The 20,584-nt window shown below is 37.9% G+C and overlaps 1 protein-coding gene across 1 annotated transcript in view; it reads right to left on the bottom strand.

Moving 5' to 3' along the window:
- The window catches only part of LOC134675923 (kin of IRRE-like protein 2), a 645,800-nt gene that overhangs the window by 31,985 nt on the left and 593,231 nt on the right, over positions 1 to 20,584 (bottom strand). The window contains exons 9-10 of the mRNA XM_063534268.1: positions 10,646 to 10,797; positions 2,671 to 2,815 (exon numbers count right to left, since the gene is read on the bottom strand). Coding sequence (XP_063390338.1) covers positions 2,671 to 2,815; positions 10,646 to 10,797 — 297 coding nt within the window. The remainder of the gene's footprint in view (positions 1 to 2,670; positions 2,816 to 10,645; positions 10,798 to 20,584) is intronic.

Raw genomic sequence — 20,584 nt, 5'->3', positions numbered from 1 at the left:
AATTTTGAAATATCTATCCTTTGGAGAATCATTCAAAATAAATTCAAAGAAATATTTAAACAGACTTAAAAAATATTTAGGGACAAGGATTATTTTACCTTATTTATTTTTAAAGATAATTACTAAATACCTTATTAACCCTGTAACTGAAATATACTCTATTCTCACCTCTATTAATGGAACCCTCTGTAACTGAGACAGAAATTTATTTGTACCTGGCTAACTGGGAGCCTGTGTAAGGACTGTTCATTTTATTAAGCGGACACACAAAAAAGTATAAATTACATTTTTCTAATTCTGGAATCGCTTTATTTAGATAAATATAATAAAAACGGAAACCAACGCAAAACATTTTAATGTAAATATAGTATAATATAATAACATCGGTAAGATTTTCGTACTTTTATACGGTTGCGCCGTTCAAGTGCCTGCACATCAATTTTTGACACTTTTTGACAAGTTGTAAACAACATTCGTTTGAATTCTTTCAATGTTTTAGCTTCTCATCTACCCTTTTTTAAGTGCATCTTCACATTGGTCTAGTGCCACTCGATGGAGTGGAGCTCCGGGCAATTAGATGAGTTGACTTGTTTTTGAACGAAATCAATGTTTTTCAAATTCAGTAGCTTCACTTTCTGACCAGCATAGTGGGCACTTGCCAAATCAGGCCGAAATGAAGAGGTGACATTATGCGTCTGATAGACGGAAAGTACTCGTTATTAGATGCATTATTTTCTGTAAATGTCGCAACCAAAGTTCATGTCGCAAAATAGAACAAACTTTTTAAGGCCACAGGAACCAATTGCCTGCCAGACAAGGACTTTCTTCATGAATTGGTCAATTTTGATGTTACTCTCCTCGTCGAATATATGATCTTCTACAACGGCATGGTAGCATCAGGGCCATCGGTAACGTACTACAGCAACATTTTACGCATTTTCCGTTGTCCATTAAAATGCTACGAAATTTATCTTAATGTAAAATGTAGTACAGTTTGACGCTTCTTTTTTTCGATTGCTTTCGCTGCTCTGTAATTCTTTTGTCCATTTTTTTCTTTCTATGGGTCCATTTATTGTACATACTTCTTATATTTTAATCTGTGCCTACTCTAACGCCTGCTGTCTTAGAAATTTCGCGAACCGATAAGTAATTTATTGATTTTAACAGCCGCATGACAATACTTTTGTTTCTGGATTGGCCGGGCCGCTTCTGTGCCGGGATTTTGTAAAATCTTCAAGCATATGATGCTCTGCAAATGTTTTAATTATTTTATTCACGTTTAACTTGGAAAATTTGTACATATTTACGATTTTTCGCAGTGAATACTAGCCTGTGCATCCTTATTGCAGAACTAACTTGCTATGTTCCAAATTTGTTCGGTCCTTCGGGAAAAATATTTGACTATTATGGGAACAAATATGTAGCAATTGATAAATGAGGGATTGTTTATTATATTGTTATGAGCTGTACGTCAATTGATTTTAAATTCGCCGATTAAAAGAGGTGTAAGAGTGTCCGCTTAGTAAACTGAACAGTCCTTAAGTGGAAAACCTCTTTAAGTGAGACAAATTTGCTCGTCCCTTGAGATCTCACTTATCCAGGTTTCACTATTACAAAATATATCTTAAAACTAAAAACACAATTATGGCTGCAATGCAGTTCGCAACCCCGCAGTGCCTTGCCTTGCGTAAAATGTTATGAAAGCTGGTGGTTTTGGCAGTAAACTTTTGACGATTAATCGATATTTGTTGTATACGACAGTTATGCTGGACTTACGTTGGATCTTCCATCCATCTTCATGGGTAGAGTGAGGTAGGGAAGGTTGGATCGCTCGGCAAGAGAGGACTCTGTCGGCATCGTCAATAGCTAGCTCAGTTATGTTGGACTTACGTTGGATCTCCATCTTCCATCCATCCTCATGTGTGGAGTGAGGTAGGGAAGGTTGGGTCGCTCGGCAAGCTATACGACTCTCTGCATCGTCAATGGCTGGACGATGCTTATGTTGGTTCCACCTTTATAGGTGGAGTGGGGTTGAGAAGGTTAGGTCGCTCTGCAAGATAGGACTCTGCTGGCATCGTCGATGGCTGGATGATGCTGGACTTACGTTGGATCTCCATCTTCCACCCATCTTCATGGGTAGAGTGGGGTAGGGACGGTTGGGTCGCTCGGCAAGCTATACGACTCTCTGCATCGTCAATGGCTGGACGATGCTTATGTTGGTTCCACCTTTATAGGTGGAGTGGGGTTGAGAAGGTTAGGTCGCTCTGCAAGATAGGACTCTGCTGGCATCATCGATGGCTGGATGATGCTGGACTTACGTTGGATCTCCATCTTCCACCAATCTTCATGTGTGGAGTGGGGTAGGGAAGGTTGGGTCGCTCGGCAAGAGAGGACTCTGCCGACATCGTCAATAGCTAGCTCAGTTATGTTGGACTTACGTTGGATCTCCATCTTCCATTCATCTTCATGTGTAGAGTAGGGTAGAGAAGGTTGGGTCGCTCTGCAGGATAGGACTCTGCCGGCGTCGTCAATGGCTAGATGATGCTGGACTTACGTTGGATCTCCATCTTCCATCCATCCTCATGTGTGGAGTGAGGTAGGTAAGGTTGGGTCGCTCGGCAAGAGACGACTCTGCCGACAACGTCAATGGCAGGATGATGCTGGACTTACGTTGGATCTCCATCTTCCACCCATCTTCATGGGTAGAGTGAGGTAGGGAAGGTTGGGTCGCTCGGCAAGACAGGACCCTGCCTGCGTCGTCAATGGCTGGCTCGAAGGTCAGGATGCTGTTGGTGATGTTACCATCGGTAGAGGTCTGAAAGAGAAGACTTGCTTTATAAATAGGCAAAACAAATAAGAGGTCGTTACTAACCAAAGCAATTAGTACCTACAGACAGCATAAAAGTAGCTACATATATATCTATATTTGGGAAAGTATTCGGGTGTGGCAGATATTTTTGGCACGATGTTCCTCTACTATTGCTGCGGACTGTACCGTATCCTAGCAATTAAATTGTTAAAAAAGTACTTAAAATGATTACAGTATAAAAATCTAGTATCAATCTCATTGTTACTTCTAGCGTTACGATCTAGATCACTTTATATCATTATATACAATATAGCGATTGAATGGAACATGCCCTAGAACCTAAACTAGACTTTGACAAGACCTAATCAGTGGTCAGGCGAACACCGTCTTTCTCTCAGCGGCACAGTAAAGTCTGAACAGTAAGGTTTTAGTAGTAGTAGTAGTAGTAAAACACTTTATTGTACAAAAATCAAAACAAAACAGGAAAAATAACATTGGTCATTAGTACAAAGGCGAACTTATCCCTTTAAGGGATCTCTTCCAGTTAACCTTTGAGCAATTGAGGGAGAATTGGAGACGGTAGGCATCCGTACAGTACCAACAGTGTAAATAAAAGAACAAGAAAAGAAAATTATAATGATAATAAAAACGAAAAGTTTCTTAGTTACTTATAAATATACACATATATACACAATTAAATACATATGTACACAACTAAATACATATATATATATTTTCTATAATACATATTACATATATACAACCTGTATAAAACCTACAATACCGCGCACATCCTTTAAATTAAGTTTTGTCTGCTAGCCATAACCTTTTTAAATTCGCCTTTAGCGATGCGACCGATTGACACTGTCGAAGAGAAGATGGTATAGAATTCCATAATGTTACTGAGTAAACGGTGTAGGACATGTGATAGGAACGGTGTTTGTGAGGTGGAATACACAGAGAGAGGTTCGCGCTGGAACGGAGTCGGTGCCCGCTGCCGTCTGCTAAAAATTTTAAATCTCCCAGAGAGATAAGGAGGGCAAGAGGGAGAAAACAGGACATTGAAGAGAAGGGAGAGGATATGGATGTCTCTACGGCGACGGACGGGCAGCCACTTAAGCTGGGAGCGGAAAGCTGAGATGTGGTCAAATTTGCGTAGCCCAAAGATATATCTTATGCATACATTTTGCAAACGTTCAAGCTTGCCAAGCAGTTCCTCATTGAGATCTAGAATGGCGATATCCGCATAATCTAGGAGTGGGATCAAAAGGGAGCGTGCAAGCATTATTTTTGTGTGAATAGGGAGGAAACTTTGGAGACGGCGAAGTGAGTGCAGCGAAGCAAAGAGTCTCCTACTGGTTTCAGTCACATGGGGACCCCAAGAAAGGGTCTGATCAATGACAATGCCTAAGTTCCTGACGGTAGCAGAGAAAGGAATGTGTGTTCCATCGAAGATAACTTCTGGCACTGTCACTTCAGATAACTTTGAGATGAAGTGAGGACTCCCAATCAGAATTGCCTGTGATTTCTTCGCGTTAACCATAAGGCCAAATGATGATGCCCAGTCGCGGATAGAGTCGAGATCCCGGTTAAGTTGGCATATTAAAGGACCCAAATTATCTATGCTTGCCGCTGAGTAGATTTGCAAGTCATCTGCATAAAGGTGATACAAGGAGACAAGTGATTTCGTGATTCCATCTATAAATAAGGAGAAAAGTAAAGGGGACAGCACTCCGCCTTGTGGGACCCCCGCGGTCAGTTCACAACATGAGGAAACAGAATCCTCGACCATAACCCGCTGGCGCCTTCCAAATAGGTAACCACGAAACCAAGAAAGAGTTAGAGCGGACAGATTGTAATTCCGTAGAATAGCGAGGAGTACATCAAAGTCTACGGAGTTGAATGCACTGCTGAAGTCCAAGAGGACCAAAGCCGTCAGCTCCTTTTTTTCAATATTAAATCGGATGTCCTCGGTTACCTTGACTAAAGCTGAAACAGTACTATGCCCGGGGCGGAAACCAGATTGAAAGGGATTCCAGAGGTTATATCTGTTGAGAAACGAAGAGAGAAGCTTGTTGACAAAATGTTCAATTACTTTAGAGAGAATCGGAAGAATAGAAATTGGGCGGTACTATGAAAAAGATGTAGGATTGGAGACTTTTGGCAAAGGGATGACATGGGCAAGTTTCCAAGATGAGGGAAAAGAGCCAGACGAGAGCGAGAAATTAATTATTTTGGCCAGGATGGGTGCGATAATTTCAGCCACGAGCATAATCATGGCCAAACTAAGCCCATCTTCACCAACTGCTTTAGTTTTGATTGTACGAAGGATGGCAAGAACCTCCTGCGGTGAAATACAACGGAAGTGGAACAAAGGAGAATCGGGCCGAGGAGCATTGGCTAGAAGGGACAACGTCCGTTGCTTAACAGACGGGTTAAGCTCGACCGGAGAAGAACTAAAGTGTTGATTAATGGCTTCTAAATCCGAAACACCCGTCGTGCAACCTTGCTGACTCTTGCCCACTCCAAGAGACTTGAGAAATTTCCACAGCTTTGCGGGAGGACAATCGTCAATAGACTGATGAATATAATTGCGTCTTGCATTCCTATTCATTTTAACAAAATTTTGTAAACATGATTAAGTCGACAGAATGAATAGAAAAAATAAATAAAAAATATATAGGTATACAATATAGCGATTGAATGGAACATGCCCTAGAACCTAAACTAGACTTTGACAAGACCTAATCAGTGGTCAGGCGAACACCGTCTTTCTCTCAGCGGCACAGTAAAGTCTGAACAGTAAGGTTTTAACAAAATTTTGTAAACATGATTAAGTCGACAGAATGAATAGAAAAAATAAATAAAAAATATATAGGTATACAATATAGCGATTGAATGGAACATGCCCTAGAACCTAAACTAGACTTTGACAAGACCTAATCAGTGGTCAGGCGAACACCGTCTTTCTCTCAGCGGCACAGTAAAGTCTGAACAGTAAGGTCTCAATAAAACTTCATAATCATTTGAGATGGACAGCATTAAACAGAGGACGGAATTTATTCATTTATTTAAACTTTATTGCACAAAACATAAAATAATGTACAAATGGCGAACTTAATGCCTAATGGCATTCTCTACCAGTCATCCATCGGGCCAAACAGAGACATGTAAACATGGTAATGGTGTTGGTGGTAATTTACACGGCAAAACAAAAGACTGTCGCAATCTGGCTAGAGTTAGAAACATTTTTTTATCGATATCGATAGTTGGGTAATAGAAGAAAACGACGGTCAACCGGACAGTTGAAATTTTCACAGATATTAGTATTTCTGATGTCGCTATAACAACAAATACTAAAACCGGGCAAGTGCGAGTCGGACTCGCGCACGAAGGGTTCCGTACCATAATGCAAAAAAAAAGACAAAAAAACGGTCACCCATCCAAGTACTGACCCCGCCCGACGTTGCTTAACTTCGGTCAAAAATCACGTTTGTTGTATGGGAGCCCCACTTAAATCTTTATATTATTCTGTTTTTAGTATTTGTTGTTATAGCGGCAACAGAAATACATCATCTGTGAAAATTTCAACTGTCTATAGCTATCACGGTTCGTGAGATACAGCCTGGTGACAGACGGACGGACGGACGGACAGACAGCAGAGTCTTAGTAATAGGGTCCCGTTTTACCCTTTGGATACGGAACCCTAAAAAGTATATACGGAACCCTCGGTGGGTGAGTCCGACTCGCACTTGTCCAGTTTTTTAAGCTCTAGTCAGACTTCTACAGTTATTGCCCAATTATGGGAAACTTTATAGTTCTTTACTGTAGATAAAGTAATCGGTGTGATGACGGTTAATTTTAGTACACAGGTACGTATCTCGCATAAGTTTTTTTTTCATCGATCAATGAATATAAGGGCCCCCCCACATCTGGCGTCTTTCGAGCGTCGGCGTCTACAATTCTATGGCCGACGTCGTCGCAACGTCGACGCAGCGTCGACGCAACTGCGCAGCGACGTCATTTTCCATAGCGCTGGACCGACGCCGACAGACGCCGACGCTCGAAAGACGCCAGATGTGGGGGGGCCCTAAGGGACACACTACTACACTGAGAGAAAAATCATCACCAGGAATTAAAAAAAAGTTCTGTACTGAGGGAAAAAATGAAGTTTTAGTAATAATTATGGACGTTTCACTATTTCTGTAAAGTTTATTTATTTCTACAAACAGCTCAGTAATCCCAAATATAATTTCAACAAACAGATAATAGAAATTGCAAGAACTAATAGAAATTGCAAAAGTCAATTTGTTCCTATTAGTTAACACTCCTTGTCCCCGGATTAAGTTTATTTTTGTAATTCTAAGTGTATTTTTGTTGTACTTTTCTCTCAGTCTACTAGTGGCGGCGCGTCATACATATCCATAGGCAAGCCGGGGCTAATTTGGCTTACATATTTCCTTTACAACTCTGCTCATACGTCCAAAAACAGCCAAGCCGGTGGAAAGCGGCTTTTATGGACACCCCGCCACTGCTACCTACACACATAATTGTTTAATACAGGTACGTTAATTATAGTGGCATAGAGAAAAGGAAACAGATCAATAGACTCAAAACGTGACCCCTATTTTTTAATTGAACAAAACACGTGTCTAGAAAGTCTATTATAAAAAGCTTTTATACAATTAAGCTTAATTAAAAAAGGCCGTAATTACTTAAAGTATAGTGAGGAGATACAACTTTTTTAAATTAAAATGAGGTATAGGGGTTAGTAATAACCTCAATGAGCATAGATAATGGAATACACGTTTTGTTTGTATGGTATCAGAGAATTAATTGCTTGGAGTATTTTTGTAATTTATTAGAGTAGAAGCGATAACTAGCCAATTCTAGTGGTAAAGAAATCTTGATTTTATCTTGTATAAATTAAAGTATACCGGGTGTGGCCTGTAACACGAGCAAATAATTAAAACATAGATTGTACTCCTCAAACGGTGACACTTTTGTTCAACAACTTTAAAAAATTATGAAGAATTTAGGGTATTTTTCATACAAAATAAATATTATCTTCAATGGACGCCATCGCCACGACATATCATTGTGATTGACGTTGCTTGTCACGCCTTAATCATAACAAAATTCGCAATACATTGCGTCTTAGAATAAACTTTAAAGTGTATTAAAAATCAAACCACAAGTTATTTTTAAAAGTTGCTGAACAAATGTTGGTCAGTATGAGAAGGACAGCCTACAGTTTAATTTTTTGCTCATATTACACGCCACACCCGGCATAATAGCTGTTTTGTTAAAAAAAAAGAAATGGTTTATAAATTGCTTCAACATATGGCATTCTTTTAGTATAGAATTCAGTTCAGAAACTAGTTTTAGGAGCGATTGAACATTTTCAATGTTAGTGTTTTTTAAGATATCTCCTCAGTGTAAACTTCATAATGACTATATTTATTTTAAAAAAATCCAAGTTTTTTTAACCCAACTTATAAAGCAAAAGAAATTATGCAAAAGTGAACCCTATCGTTTTAAAATACATTTCAAAGTCAGATGGGAAATATATTCCCTCTACCTTAAAAACCGTACTTACTGTTGAAGAAGCCACTGTGGCTATCAGCGCATCAATATAATGGTTAACTATTGTGCTGTCCGCATTGTGCGTCCGACTATTAGGGGCAATTACACGCGCCGACCAATTGTGCAAACAAAATGGTTGTTCTGCATCCGATCTAAACATGTTAGAGCACGTCTATACTATACACTGATACCGGGCGTGGCCTGTAACATGAGCAAATAATTAAGTAAAACATAGATTGTACTTCTCAAACGATGACACTTTTGTTCAACAACTTTAAAAAATTATGAAGTATTTAGAGTCCCTATTTTTCATACAAAATAAATATTATCTTCAATGGACGCCATCGCCACGCCATATCATTTGTGATTGACGTTGCTTGTCACGCCTTAAACATAATAGAATTCGCAATACTTTGCGTCTTAGAATAAACTTTAAAGCGTATTAAAAATCAAACCACAAGTTATTTTTAAAAGTCGCTGAGACTTCAGTATGAGGAGTACAGCCACAGCCTACAGTTTAATATTTTGCTCATATTACAGGCCACACCCGGTATAAATTAAAGGCTATCACAGACACAGCGATGATATATCGGCAGATACCGACAGATACAGCATCTGCCGATATCTTTTTCTTTCATTTTGGTATCTGCGGATATCTTATCGCAGGACATCTGCAGATGCCTTGCTGTAATGAGTACAGATGTCTTACTATAGCTGTAGGTCTGTAGTTTTCGCAATGGAGGCATCTTCATCAGTCAGATACGTCACTTTTGACACTGACATATCACCATAACAAATCCAGATCAAATTTATGACCTGTTATTACAATAAGAATACTCTTCCGAATTTAAATATTCCGATGAATGAAATTACCAAACTGTATAGAGATCGCTTTAACTATATTTTATTTAAAAACAGCAATAAAAATACGATCACGCATTAAACCGTACAAAACTGTACTCTCATAATTACCTTTAATGAACCAAAATCCGAAAATTATCCATATTTATAGCACTTAAACGTATTGTGATAAAGTTTAATTTCGTTTATTAGGTTTCCGCTCGAAAAATGAGTGCGCTTATGGAGGATCATTATTTTAATTAGAGGTAATTTGAATAGTATGAAAGGATATTGTAAAGGATTGGGTGGGGTTGTAATTGTATCAGCCTGATGAATTGATGACGAATTTATATACCCCACCCGGTATACGTACAGTCAGCAGCAGAAGTTGCTGAGCGGGCGAGGTGTTCAAAATGATCTTGACGCGACTTTATTGTTAAGAGAATAAGAGCGTGTCAAGTTAATTTTGAACAACTCGCTCGCTTAGCAACTTCTGCTGCTGACTGTACTTTAAATACGACATCGTACCTACCTACCTACTACCTATACAGGTATCGCCCAAAAACACGTTGACAACATTTTTTAAAGAATATGTTTCTTACTAACCACCCACGGGACCCGGGTATGTCCTTAAACTACGTCCAGCACCCGGGTATGTCCTTAAACTACGTCCAGGACCCGGGTATGTCCTTAAACCACGTCCAAGACCACCGGTAGACGGGCAGCAGCGTCCCTCGAATTCGGTGTACTCGACTGCGATCGCCACCTACCTTCCAAGCGTGGCGATTATGGCATTCACCCCCCACAAGGGGGAGGCCTATGTTCAGCAGTGGACGTCTTATGGCTGAGATGATGATGGTTGGTTCCACACCACCACACCTAAAAATTACTGGTGTTATTCTTCGAGCAACGCCGGCTTCCGACATGTCGGAAGGGAGGAGGGATATCTTGTTAGCGTACAAATAATTCCGCCATTTTTTGCGGGGGGAAACGTGCACACAGTCGCACTTTTCACTCACTAATGCTTCTCCGTTTGGTTATATCCTGATATCCTCTAAGCCTCTACCAAGTAATGGCCTGTTTGGGCCTGGCGCTTACAGCTTGGCAGATTAATTCAGTCTACTATCACTAGAGGACGCTTTCCATCTTGCAGTGTCATCTTGGTAAAATGCTTCTAAAAGCAAGATTATTTATATAAAATAATGTACTTACAATTTCTCTAACATTCTTAAGCTTGGTACCGCCTCGCCACCATGTGATTGAGGGTTTGGGCCTCGCGCCTACAGACTGGCAGATTAGTTCAGTTTTCTGCCACTAGATGGCGATTTCTACCTTTCAGTGACATCTTGGTAAATTGCTTGTTGTTTATAAATGCATCTAAAGTAAGATTAAATACAAATATGTACTTACAGTTTCTCTAACATTCTTAAGCTTGGTACCGCCTCGCCACCATGTGATTGAGGGTTTGGGCCTCGCGCCTACAGCTTGGCAGATGAGTTCAGTCTTCTGCCCGGCCACTAGGGGGCGCTTGCCGCCTTGCAGTCGGACCCAGAGGGGACGCACTGAAAAAAAGGGGACGAATTATTTTTTGAAAACAGTCACATATTCATATTTTTCTTTATTATAACTTAATGTATACGTCTCAGTCGTTCGCTAACTCTTTCAAATGGAGTTAGCATGTTTGCAAATTTTTGTGTATCGTCGGCTAAAGTTTGCAAACGCCTTAATTCCTAATCTTAATTCGGAATTTGCAATCAACCGAAGGAACACTAGGATAGGAGGGGTAATAGGGGGATATGAGGGGAGATAGGAGGGGTAATAGGGGGGTACAATTGTCTGGAAGCGGCCTTGTGGCGGCTGGTTTATATTAATTTAAAGATAAAATAGCAGATTATATCAACTTTATCATGGTTATCTACGTAGACAAGTCCCATTGTAAGACTATGAAAAAAAAAATGTCGTTGACCCAGTGTTTGACATGGAGGTGCATCAAGTTTACATGATAGCTGTAACCAATGTACGACACTAGTTACGACCCAATGAATGACACCTCAATACGTAACTGTCATTCACTCTACCACCATAGTAAACCAGTGTATGACACTAATGTCAGATACTACTCACATGATCTCTAGTTTCTATAGTGCGTCAAGCAAATCTTGTCAGTAGTAATGTAAAGCAAACTAAAGTAGGGCAACACTCAAAGAGTAGTATTGCGCTAAGAAAAGCAGCAATGTACAATGTACATCGAACCAAAACTTTTTTTTCCGCTGAGCGCGCCTTGTCACGTACGTTAATTCAAATTGTCACTCGCGGATTCTCTATTGAAAATGTTTGAAATTGTTATTAATACGTATGGACGGACAATTTAAAAGCGGTGTGTGATGTTGATAAAAATGATTAACTAATTTGAAGATCTCAAAATAAAATTGTAAGTGAACTATGCCGTTAAACAAGAATGTATGAATAAAATCATTGCTTCAGCAGGTAGATGTCATACTGGATTTTCATATTTTATTAGATTTCTCAGTTGGCACTGTAGGCATTGTAGGCACCTTAGCTTTAATTAAGCACAGTCTTGTTTAATATATTGGTATTTAATGGTGACACAGCAGAAATATCTCTTGAAATAGAATCGATTCAGAATGTAAACATTGTAAACCATTTGTAAACAAACAAGATGATGGCTGTCATTCACGATCCACATTTCACAGATAAAACACAGATGACACGCGATTTTCGAATTATTCGAACACAGTGTTGCTAACCCGCGATTTTTCAAATTTGCCGCCGTTTGCTACTGACAAGATTTGCTTGACCCAGTATAGTTATATTTCGCATTGTATTCTTACTTTATTTGCGTGTAGTATTCACAACTATATAATACCTTCGGGTAATTTATAATTAAGTAACCTACTACCTTTATTGTAATAGTCAACCTAGTAACATATGAAACTTTAGGCCTATTTTCAATAATTTTTGTAAGACTTATTTGTAAAAGGCTGTTTGTTTCCTAAATAAATTAAAAAAAAAAAAATGATCGAAAAATAATTGGTCTTTACAGAGTAGGTATATTAATTTCGATCGATCTGTCTTGTCTACTTTTTGCCTTATTGTGACCAAGTACTAAATGAACGACTAATAGGACCCATTACTCACACACGTACTTACATTAAGTACTGTATGTATGTATGTACATACAGAAATAGCCCTAAGCCCTCAATAATGTCAAGTTGCAAACCGCCTTAAGGCAAACACGCACATCCGCAAAAACCGGGTTTATAAAAAAACAAATAATACGCCTTATGGGACTTCGCCGCTTCCTTACAAAAGACATAAGTCAACAAAATATTGAAAGACATATGACTTTTTTGACTTAATCTTTTGTGATTGATGATTTCGTATCTTCTTAATTAAAAGAGTAATTTTTCAATACAGCGAAGTTTTGTAAAGCAGTGGAGTTAATTTCACTAAAGTTCGTTTTTAGGGTTCCGTACCCAAAGGGTAAAACGAGACCCTGTGTTACTTAGCATTTGTATCATTTTTATAAGCCTTTAACACATTCTTATTAATTTTATAAAATCATAGACAGCTGTTTATAAGTTGTTTTAGTTTTGATAATCTAGAAATGGCTTTGAAGTAGAATATACATATTTTTTTTGCGACACTATTATAGCCTAAAGAAATGCGAAATAGAACCATTAGGTTGTGTTGCCAAATATAATAAGGCAATAAAACTATGTCATAAAAGAAGATAATAAAATATGTTGACAGTACAAAAGGTGGGATATATAGGTCACAAAATAATTGGAGCTTGTTTAGGTACGCTGCCGTATTCGAACTTCAAGATATTCACAAGAGACGACACGTACTAGATCCATTCTAGATACGTTATAGTTTAGATATCAACTGGTTCTCTTTTGCAGCGCAATTCGGACAACCAATGTCACTTTTACGTTAGATAGAGTAAGATATCTATTAGATGTAAATTGGATCTCTAAGTCATTATCCTGTGGAAATCGTTCAAGAGTATCTCCAGAATCTCGCAAATGTCAAATTTGACAGGTTAGATCTTAAACATATCGTTATCGTATCTTGGTGATGTCTACAAGATATCTAATAGATATCTATTTCAAAATTCGAATCGGTCAGCAGCAAAATAGGTAGGTGGGCGGATTTAGAGTTAAGTTCGTTACTATTAAAACGTTTATTCCGTCACTAATTTTATAAAGGAAATTCAGCTGCAGTTGAGCTGCTTGTATCAAGTATTTTACTTGCCAAAAATACCACTTAAGCCCCGTATCCATTTTTGTAATGAAAAGTCATTTCCATACGCATATCAAAAATCCATCAGCGGGCATTTGACTGTATCAGAAAAAACATTTCATGTGAAATCTGCTACAACCGAATATACACCTTATTCCTATGTAAATAAAGTATTCATTGGGTTAAGAGATTATTAAAAAGTTTAAGCCTTTTTAGTCCCGCTTTTTCTGTAGTTCCCAAAAACTTCACTTTGGCACTTTAATCAAATTAAATTAATTTTATCAATTATCTGCCGCCGGCAAGTCTTTAATTTTTAATCTAAAATGCAAATTACCCCTAATGAGACCACACGGTTCAATTCGAGAGTTTTGGAGTCCGTTCGGAAACTTTATAAAATGACGAGGCAGGAAATCCTGTTATGGCCTGTCGGTGTATATAAAAAACGGGATTTATAAAATTGCTTTGATTAATGGGTTTAAGCGGCTGTGCATAGGTTTATTCAAAGTTTATTTATAATACGAAAACAATTATATTTAAACAATCGATATTAAACTTTCGTGAGACATATTTTAAATTGCCCGAAACATGTCGCCAATAGCGACTAAAAATTCAAGTGAGTGAAACCGTTGCCGTGTAAACAATATTTAAACAATTTCGGTTAACAGATATATTTACGTACCATCAAACCCCACAAAACCTCGTAATTATACGTAATTACTAATTACCATCTAAGCGCTAGTGGCCTAGCGGTGAGAGCGTGCGACTTGCAATCTGGAGGTCGCGGGTTCAAACCCCGGCTCGTACCAATGAGTTTTTCGGAACTTATGTACGAAATATCATTTGATATTTCCCAGTCGCTTTTCGGTGAAGGAAAACATCGTGAGGAAACCGGACTAATCCCAATAAGACCTAGTTTACCCTCTGGGTTGGAAGGTCAGATGGCAGTCGCTTTCGTAAAGACTAGTGCCTACGCCAATTCTTGGGATTAGTTGTCAAGCGGACCCCAGGCTCCCATGAGCCGTGGCGAAATGCCGGGATAACGCGAGGAAGAAGACTAATTACCATCTAAGTAAACCAATTTAAATATTTGCTATAATTAAAATAATTAATAGCCTTAGATAATAAATACTATTTTGAAATGCCAATGTTTATTTTAAATGTAAACGCAATTAAAAACCGCACGCTCTTTCAAATAAAATATACCTATTCAGCATCAAGATCATTTAGCTAAAATTATTTTTAGGCTGAAACACAGCAATGTAGGCGCAAATCTACATAAGTTTCTACATATGTTTGAATAAAATGAAAATATTGGCAAATACTTAGGTCATGCTGAAAATTCCTGGACTGGCCACTTAGAAAAAATAAGTCGTCTCATATATCAGAATCCAGAAACTTTCCGTATGGCCCACGTAGATACGGTTGCATCGTCTGTAACGTAATAATAACCTAATAAGAATTAGATTATGGATGTTGAGTCCAGTGCCCTGTTTATCAAAAGCTTGTAACTTGTAAAACAAGTGGAAGTCCCTTTCTAACAAAAGTTGTCAAAAAGGGACTTCCGCTTGTATTGCTTGCGTGATTTCTTAAGTAAGTAAAAAGTATGTACCTACCTAGTTATTAAAAAAAAAAAGTATAAAGTCGAACCACTAACTGTCTACATTCATACTCGACAAAAATAAGCATGTGATATATGTAGATGTAGGTACCACAAAATTATTGTTTTATATGTGTGTGATTTACTATTAATAATTGTGATATATTTTTATGATGTGACGTGTAAAATTATTATTTTATAAATAAATTAACTATAACTATAACTATTACAAGTTACAAGCTTTTGATAAACAGGGCACAGAGCAAAAGTTTTGATTATTTTTGTTAAGACTGATCCACAGACAAGAATAAGACATAGAAAGAGGCGCCATCTCTTGGCGGCAAACCTTAATTAAGCTTTGGTATGATTTCAGTTGCCAGAGTTAAATTTTCTTATTATTTTGTAAAATAGGTAAGAAGAGTAAGTAAAGTACAATCAAATCTTGTAAGCTAAATTAGACCCATTAACCATTAATTCGATTGAACTGAAACTTCACATAAATAATAATATATAAGTAGTAGTAGTCTTCTTCTTCTTGATCGGGTCACTCTTGACAGAGCGGTCGTGGCCATCATTGGAAGTCTCCCTTTGTGACACGTTTGACGGCTCGCCTCCACTCCTCCCTGACGGCTGCGCGTTTAGCGCATTCGTGCAAGGGACCGTCCATTGATGCCTTTATTTGGTCCGTCCACCTCATGGGCGACCTTCCTCGCGCTCTTGTACCTTCTACTCTGCCTTGCACCACCAGTCGCTCTATGGATACATCTCCACGTCGAGAAACGTGTCCAAAGAAAGTGAGTAGTAGTAGTTATCACTTTATTGTACACAACACAGGTTTACAAAAATAAATTACAGTAATCCCAGTACAGTAGTATTAAAATAAGTCGGGTGACAATGCAATTATATATGGTACCACCGAGCTGATCTGAGGATGAACACGGGAAGCGGCCATAAGAACTCTGTGATAAAACAGCGCATACTAATTGTGTTTTTATTTTCAATTGTCTAGATGAGTTAGTTGCCTGATTGAATGAAAAGTAAGGTCAGCGATAAAACCTAGTCCCAAAATTATTATTAAAAAGAAATATTCCTTTTTTTACGGAACCGCTTCGAAAAAGGTAACTCGTTAGGGTAAGGTCACGCACGACAAACGAGCATTTTGTTTATATTACGACCAGTATAAGACGGGTTTATGGCGCGAGTAAAGACTTTTTCGACACAAGAGCAATGTCACCACATTACTCTTGAGTGTACACTTGTACAGGCCCGCTGCCCGATTCGAACTTTAAGATACTTCAATTAATAGATCTAGAAACGATATGGATTTGATATGTCAGTGTCAGATGTGACGTTTCTTCAAACGTCTGAGTTAAGTTGAAGTAGGTTGTGCTGCCTCTAATAAATTAAATGTAATTATTATAATTACACCGGGGTGTAAATAAAAAAATATACTAACTGCTTAGTGATTACATATTTTTATGACTGGGTTGGATTTAACTATTTAAGTCAAAACTTTGTCTTAACCCCTCAGCTGTGGGAGATGAATATGGCCGCTCCCCCTCATCTATGGCAGCCTAAGGGGTCTGCTCCACAGACAGGGTTTCTAGGTCCACGTGCAAGTGGAAAATTGCGATTTATTCCGTTTTTTACAATGATACAGTCTATAGTTTGTATTTTTTCTGCCCTTTATTTAATTATCTAACTGCTACTTAAAATTACGACCATTAAACTAACATAAAATAACTGTACAGTCGAATTCAAATTATAGGTACCGAAATGTATCTTTCATTTTCTATTGTAATAAAAAAACAAACAGTTTTTAGGCGTATCTGTTACTCTAATTATGTACATAATGTAATCATACACATCAAAAAAACATAAAATGTCAGGCTTATCAATTAAATACATGATATATACCATTTGAAAACTTTATTGAAATTATGTCTGCCCTAGAAATGGCGCACGTAAATAAGTTTCTAATTACATGCATTGTGGAGTCCTACCACACCCTATGTAATAATTTTATACATAAATAAGAAATATAAGTTGTAAACTATCTGTGGCCAAAGTAATAGTAATGCAGGTGCAGTAGTTATATGGTAAGAAATGATTAAAAAATGCTTTTATTTATTCATGCACCATTAATAGCCCACAAAATGTTGAAAAATCACAGCAACCAGCAGCCTTAATCCAAAGAAATTCCGTTTCTCAGGGTATTAATGAAACAATATTTAATAATAAATAATCGCACTTGTTCTTATTAAACAAAAAACATCTAAAAACTTGATCTGAAAACAAGACAAATATAGACCAAATCACATCTATATGGTTTGATTAATATGGACATGCCTAGACCGTAAAAGCAATAAAGGGATATTTCAGAATGTGTGAAGAGTAACACCTAAAATCTTAGTAGCAAACCCCACCACCATCATTATTATAGCATATGTGGAAAGAGAAGTATCGTAGAATTAGTTAGTAAGTGTGATGTCCATGCTATGCAAACGTGCGTTAGTAACATGACAGCGCCGTCTGTGGCGACAGCCTGGCAGGTGCTCGTCCAGTCTGTTGCGACAGCCCGAGAGGTTATGTGCCGACCGTTATTTAGTTTGATAGCTATTATTCACTTTAAACAGATTTTAAACTAATTTCATTGTATTTATTATAATCTATATGAACTACGACATATTATGATTGTTTTGAGACATAGTAAAACGTATACAAATAATAAAAAACCGAGTAAGAAAATTTCGGCTATGACTTGGCATGTCGTTTCTTCACACCTTTAGCACTTATATTATTCTAAAAACACACCCAAACATAATATTAACGCAAGTTTACTGACATTTCCTCAGCTTTTTAACGGTTTCACCATAAAAATCCACAATTTTACTATAAAAATACGTAACATCCTACTCGTCACAGTGGCTGTTTTTGACTGACGAAAGTTAACGACTTTTTCAACCGTTGAACATTCAAATGTTCGCTTGCTAGCTGTCTTGCTTCATTCACTCCACGATTAAATATGTCAGAGTGAGTTAAACATATGTTTCACTGATATTTTACCTTAAGTTTAGGCGCGAATTATGCGAACCTGGCAGGTTGAGCCACAGATAAACCGCCAATTTTATGACCGCCTGAAAGGCGCTCCCACAGTTGAGGGGTTAATCTAATAAATTTTGTAAAATTTGTATTTATAAAAAATAGTCTTTATAACAAACTTATATTATTTTTAATTAATCTAATATGTAGTCTTAGCTACTTACCTTCTTTATATCTGCCAATATAATGTATAGATAATCAATCAAACAATAAATTCTAATTTGAAGTAGATTTGTTGACTAAAACAGAAATAAGCATATTATAATTCTTTAAGGTCCGGAAACCTAAACCACTTTTAAAGTACATACAAGCTTCCGTAAAACACTAAAAAGAAACTGCCCGAAGGCTTAAGTGGCTAACAACTTTTTTTACAACACCGACAACCATACCATGTACTTACAATCTAATCTACAAAATCAATTCGACACCTTTATGCTTTCATTATAAACAAAAAAGCACACCCCTAACCATTATGCCCTCTTTTTTTCATACTAAACCACTACAATCACAATAAAATAAACACAAACATATTTGCGGGCGCTTGAAAAATAATAGACCTTATCGCACTCACAATAAGATTTAAACACGAAAAATTGGCTGCATGAATAAATTTGTTTAATAATAGGGTTGTGCATTGTGTGCCCCTTTGGTTTTAAACAAAAGGTGTGAGCTAACGGCAATACAAAGGGTTTTTAAAGCTCACTTAAGACAATTAAGCATGTTTTTGACCCCTGTTCTGAATTAAGACTTAATCAAAACACGACCTAATACCCTAGTTTTAAGGTTTTAATTAGCTTGTACAGTTGAGAGAGGAATAGTGTGAGAGTTTTTTGCACTTGAGTGAATTTTCAGCTTTTATTTAGTGTCGGTACACTCAGACTGAATATAGGCAATTCGGATGTGAAATATCTTGTAAGTACCAGTATAATTTGTACTTATTAACTAATTAATTAAGTTACATTATGGTTTTATTCATGCAAATATTAAAAACATTTTCAGCGTAATTATGAATAGCATAATTGAAAATATTTTCTTCATTTTTAATCCAGCGTATTTCGCTAGCCGTGCAAAGAGGAAACGCCAGCAGCGTGCTAGGTACATTTAGCCGGGTACCTATGGCCTAATAGCATATAAAACCCTTAACTTTTATATTTACCTAGTTATAAGTTTGTAAATTTCTGTATCTATCTATGTATTTACACTTCTGTTAAAATAGAAGAGGTCAAGATTCTTTTCTTCAAAGATGGCGACTAAAATATTCCAATTTTAATCGGGACGTAACTATTTAAGTGTAGCTTAAAGGACGATTCACGCTAAACCGGGCCGTGCCCGGGCCGAGGCGTCCGACACGGCATTTTCTATGACGGCTGATCGGTGATCACGTGGTGCTTTCCATAGAAAACGAAGTTCCGGAAGCCCCGGCCCGGCCCCGGCCCGGTTTAGTGTGAGTCACCCTTAACTAATGCTAACACAATCAGGTTTCGCTGTTTTAACACAGAGTTCCTATGTTCATGTCCTGTGTGCATAATCAGATCAGCTCGATGGTATCATAATATTGCATTGTCACCTAACTTACTTAAGGACCTACCTACATATGTCTTCCCATATGTAATTTCAGCTCAATCAAATAACGGGCAGTGGGTTTAATTTAGGTTGCAAGATTACCCCGTACATACATATACTAACAAACAAACACTGCAAGTTAATATAAAGGCTTGTAAAAAGTCATCGTGAATAGTCAGAAATGTAACCCCAAAACTTGAAGAAACTAGCAATTAGAGATGCAACGGATAGTTGTTTGGCCGGATACCGGATATTCGGCCGGCGGAACTATACCTACAATTCGGTTTTTCAGATGCGTATTGGGCAGGTTTTACCTGTTTCGTAGTGAACGTTCATTTCTAGATTCGAAATGAGTGCGCGTGCGAGTGCAATTTTTAAATTGTTTTATGGTTCCTCTACACGATGCTATCTCATTCTACCGCATGGCTGCATCCCTTGGAGTAGCCGGCGTTGGCCCATCGTGTAGAGGAGCCATTATAATAATAAATGAGTACGATTATGACCGTGACTGTTTCTTAAATCCAATTTGTTTTCTCCGAAATCAAGCAACGTTACTATCCGGTATACGGCCGGGTAATAAGGCACTATCCGGTATCCGGCCGGATAATAAACTACTATCCGGTATCCGGCCGGATATTTAAATAAGGGCTGGATAGGCCGGATACCGGACAGTAACCGAGTATCCGGTGCATCTCTACTAGCAATCCGCTCAAACTTTGGGATAATACCTACAACCGCTTTATACCTACCAAAGAACCAGGAAAGTTCCTCTAACTTGTTAGGGTTGAAATATGATCTATGATCTGCTTGTATCCGCCAGG

This window comes from Cydia fagiglandana, chromosome 23 (genome assembly GCF_963556715.1).
Source record: "Cydia fagiglandana chromosome 23, ilCydFagi1.1, whole genome shotgun sequence".
In the NCBI taxonomy this organism is placed as follows: domain Eukaryota; kingdom Metazoa; phylum Arthropoda; class Insecta; order Lepidoptera; family Tortricidae; genus Cydia; species Cydia fagiglandana.
The sequence above is the reverse complement of the archived record's forward strand: the minus strand, read 5'-3'. Positions and strand labels throughout refer to the sequence as shown.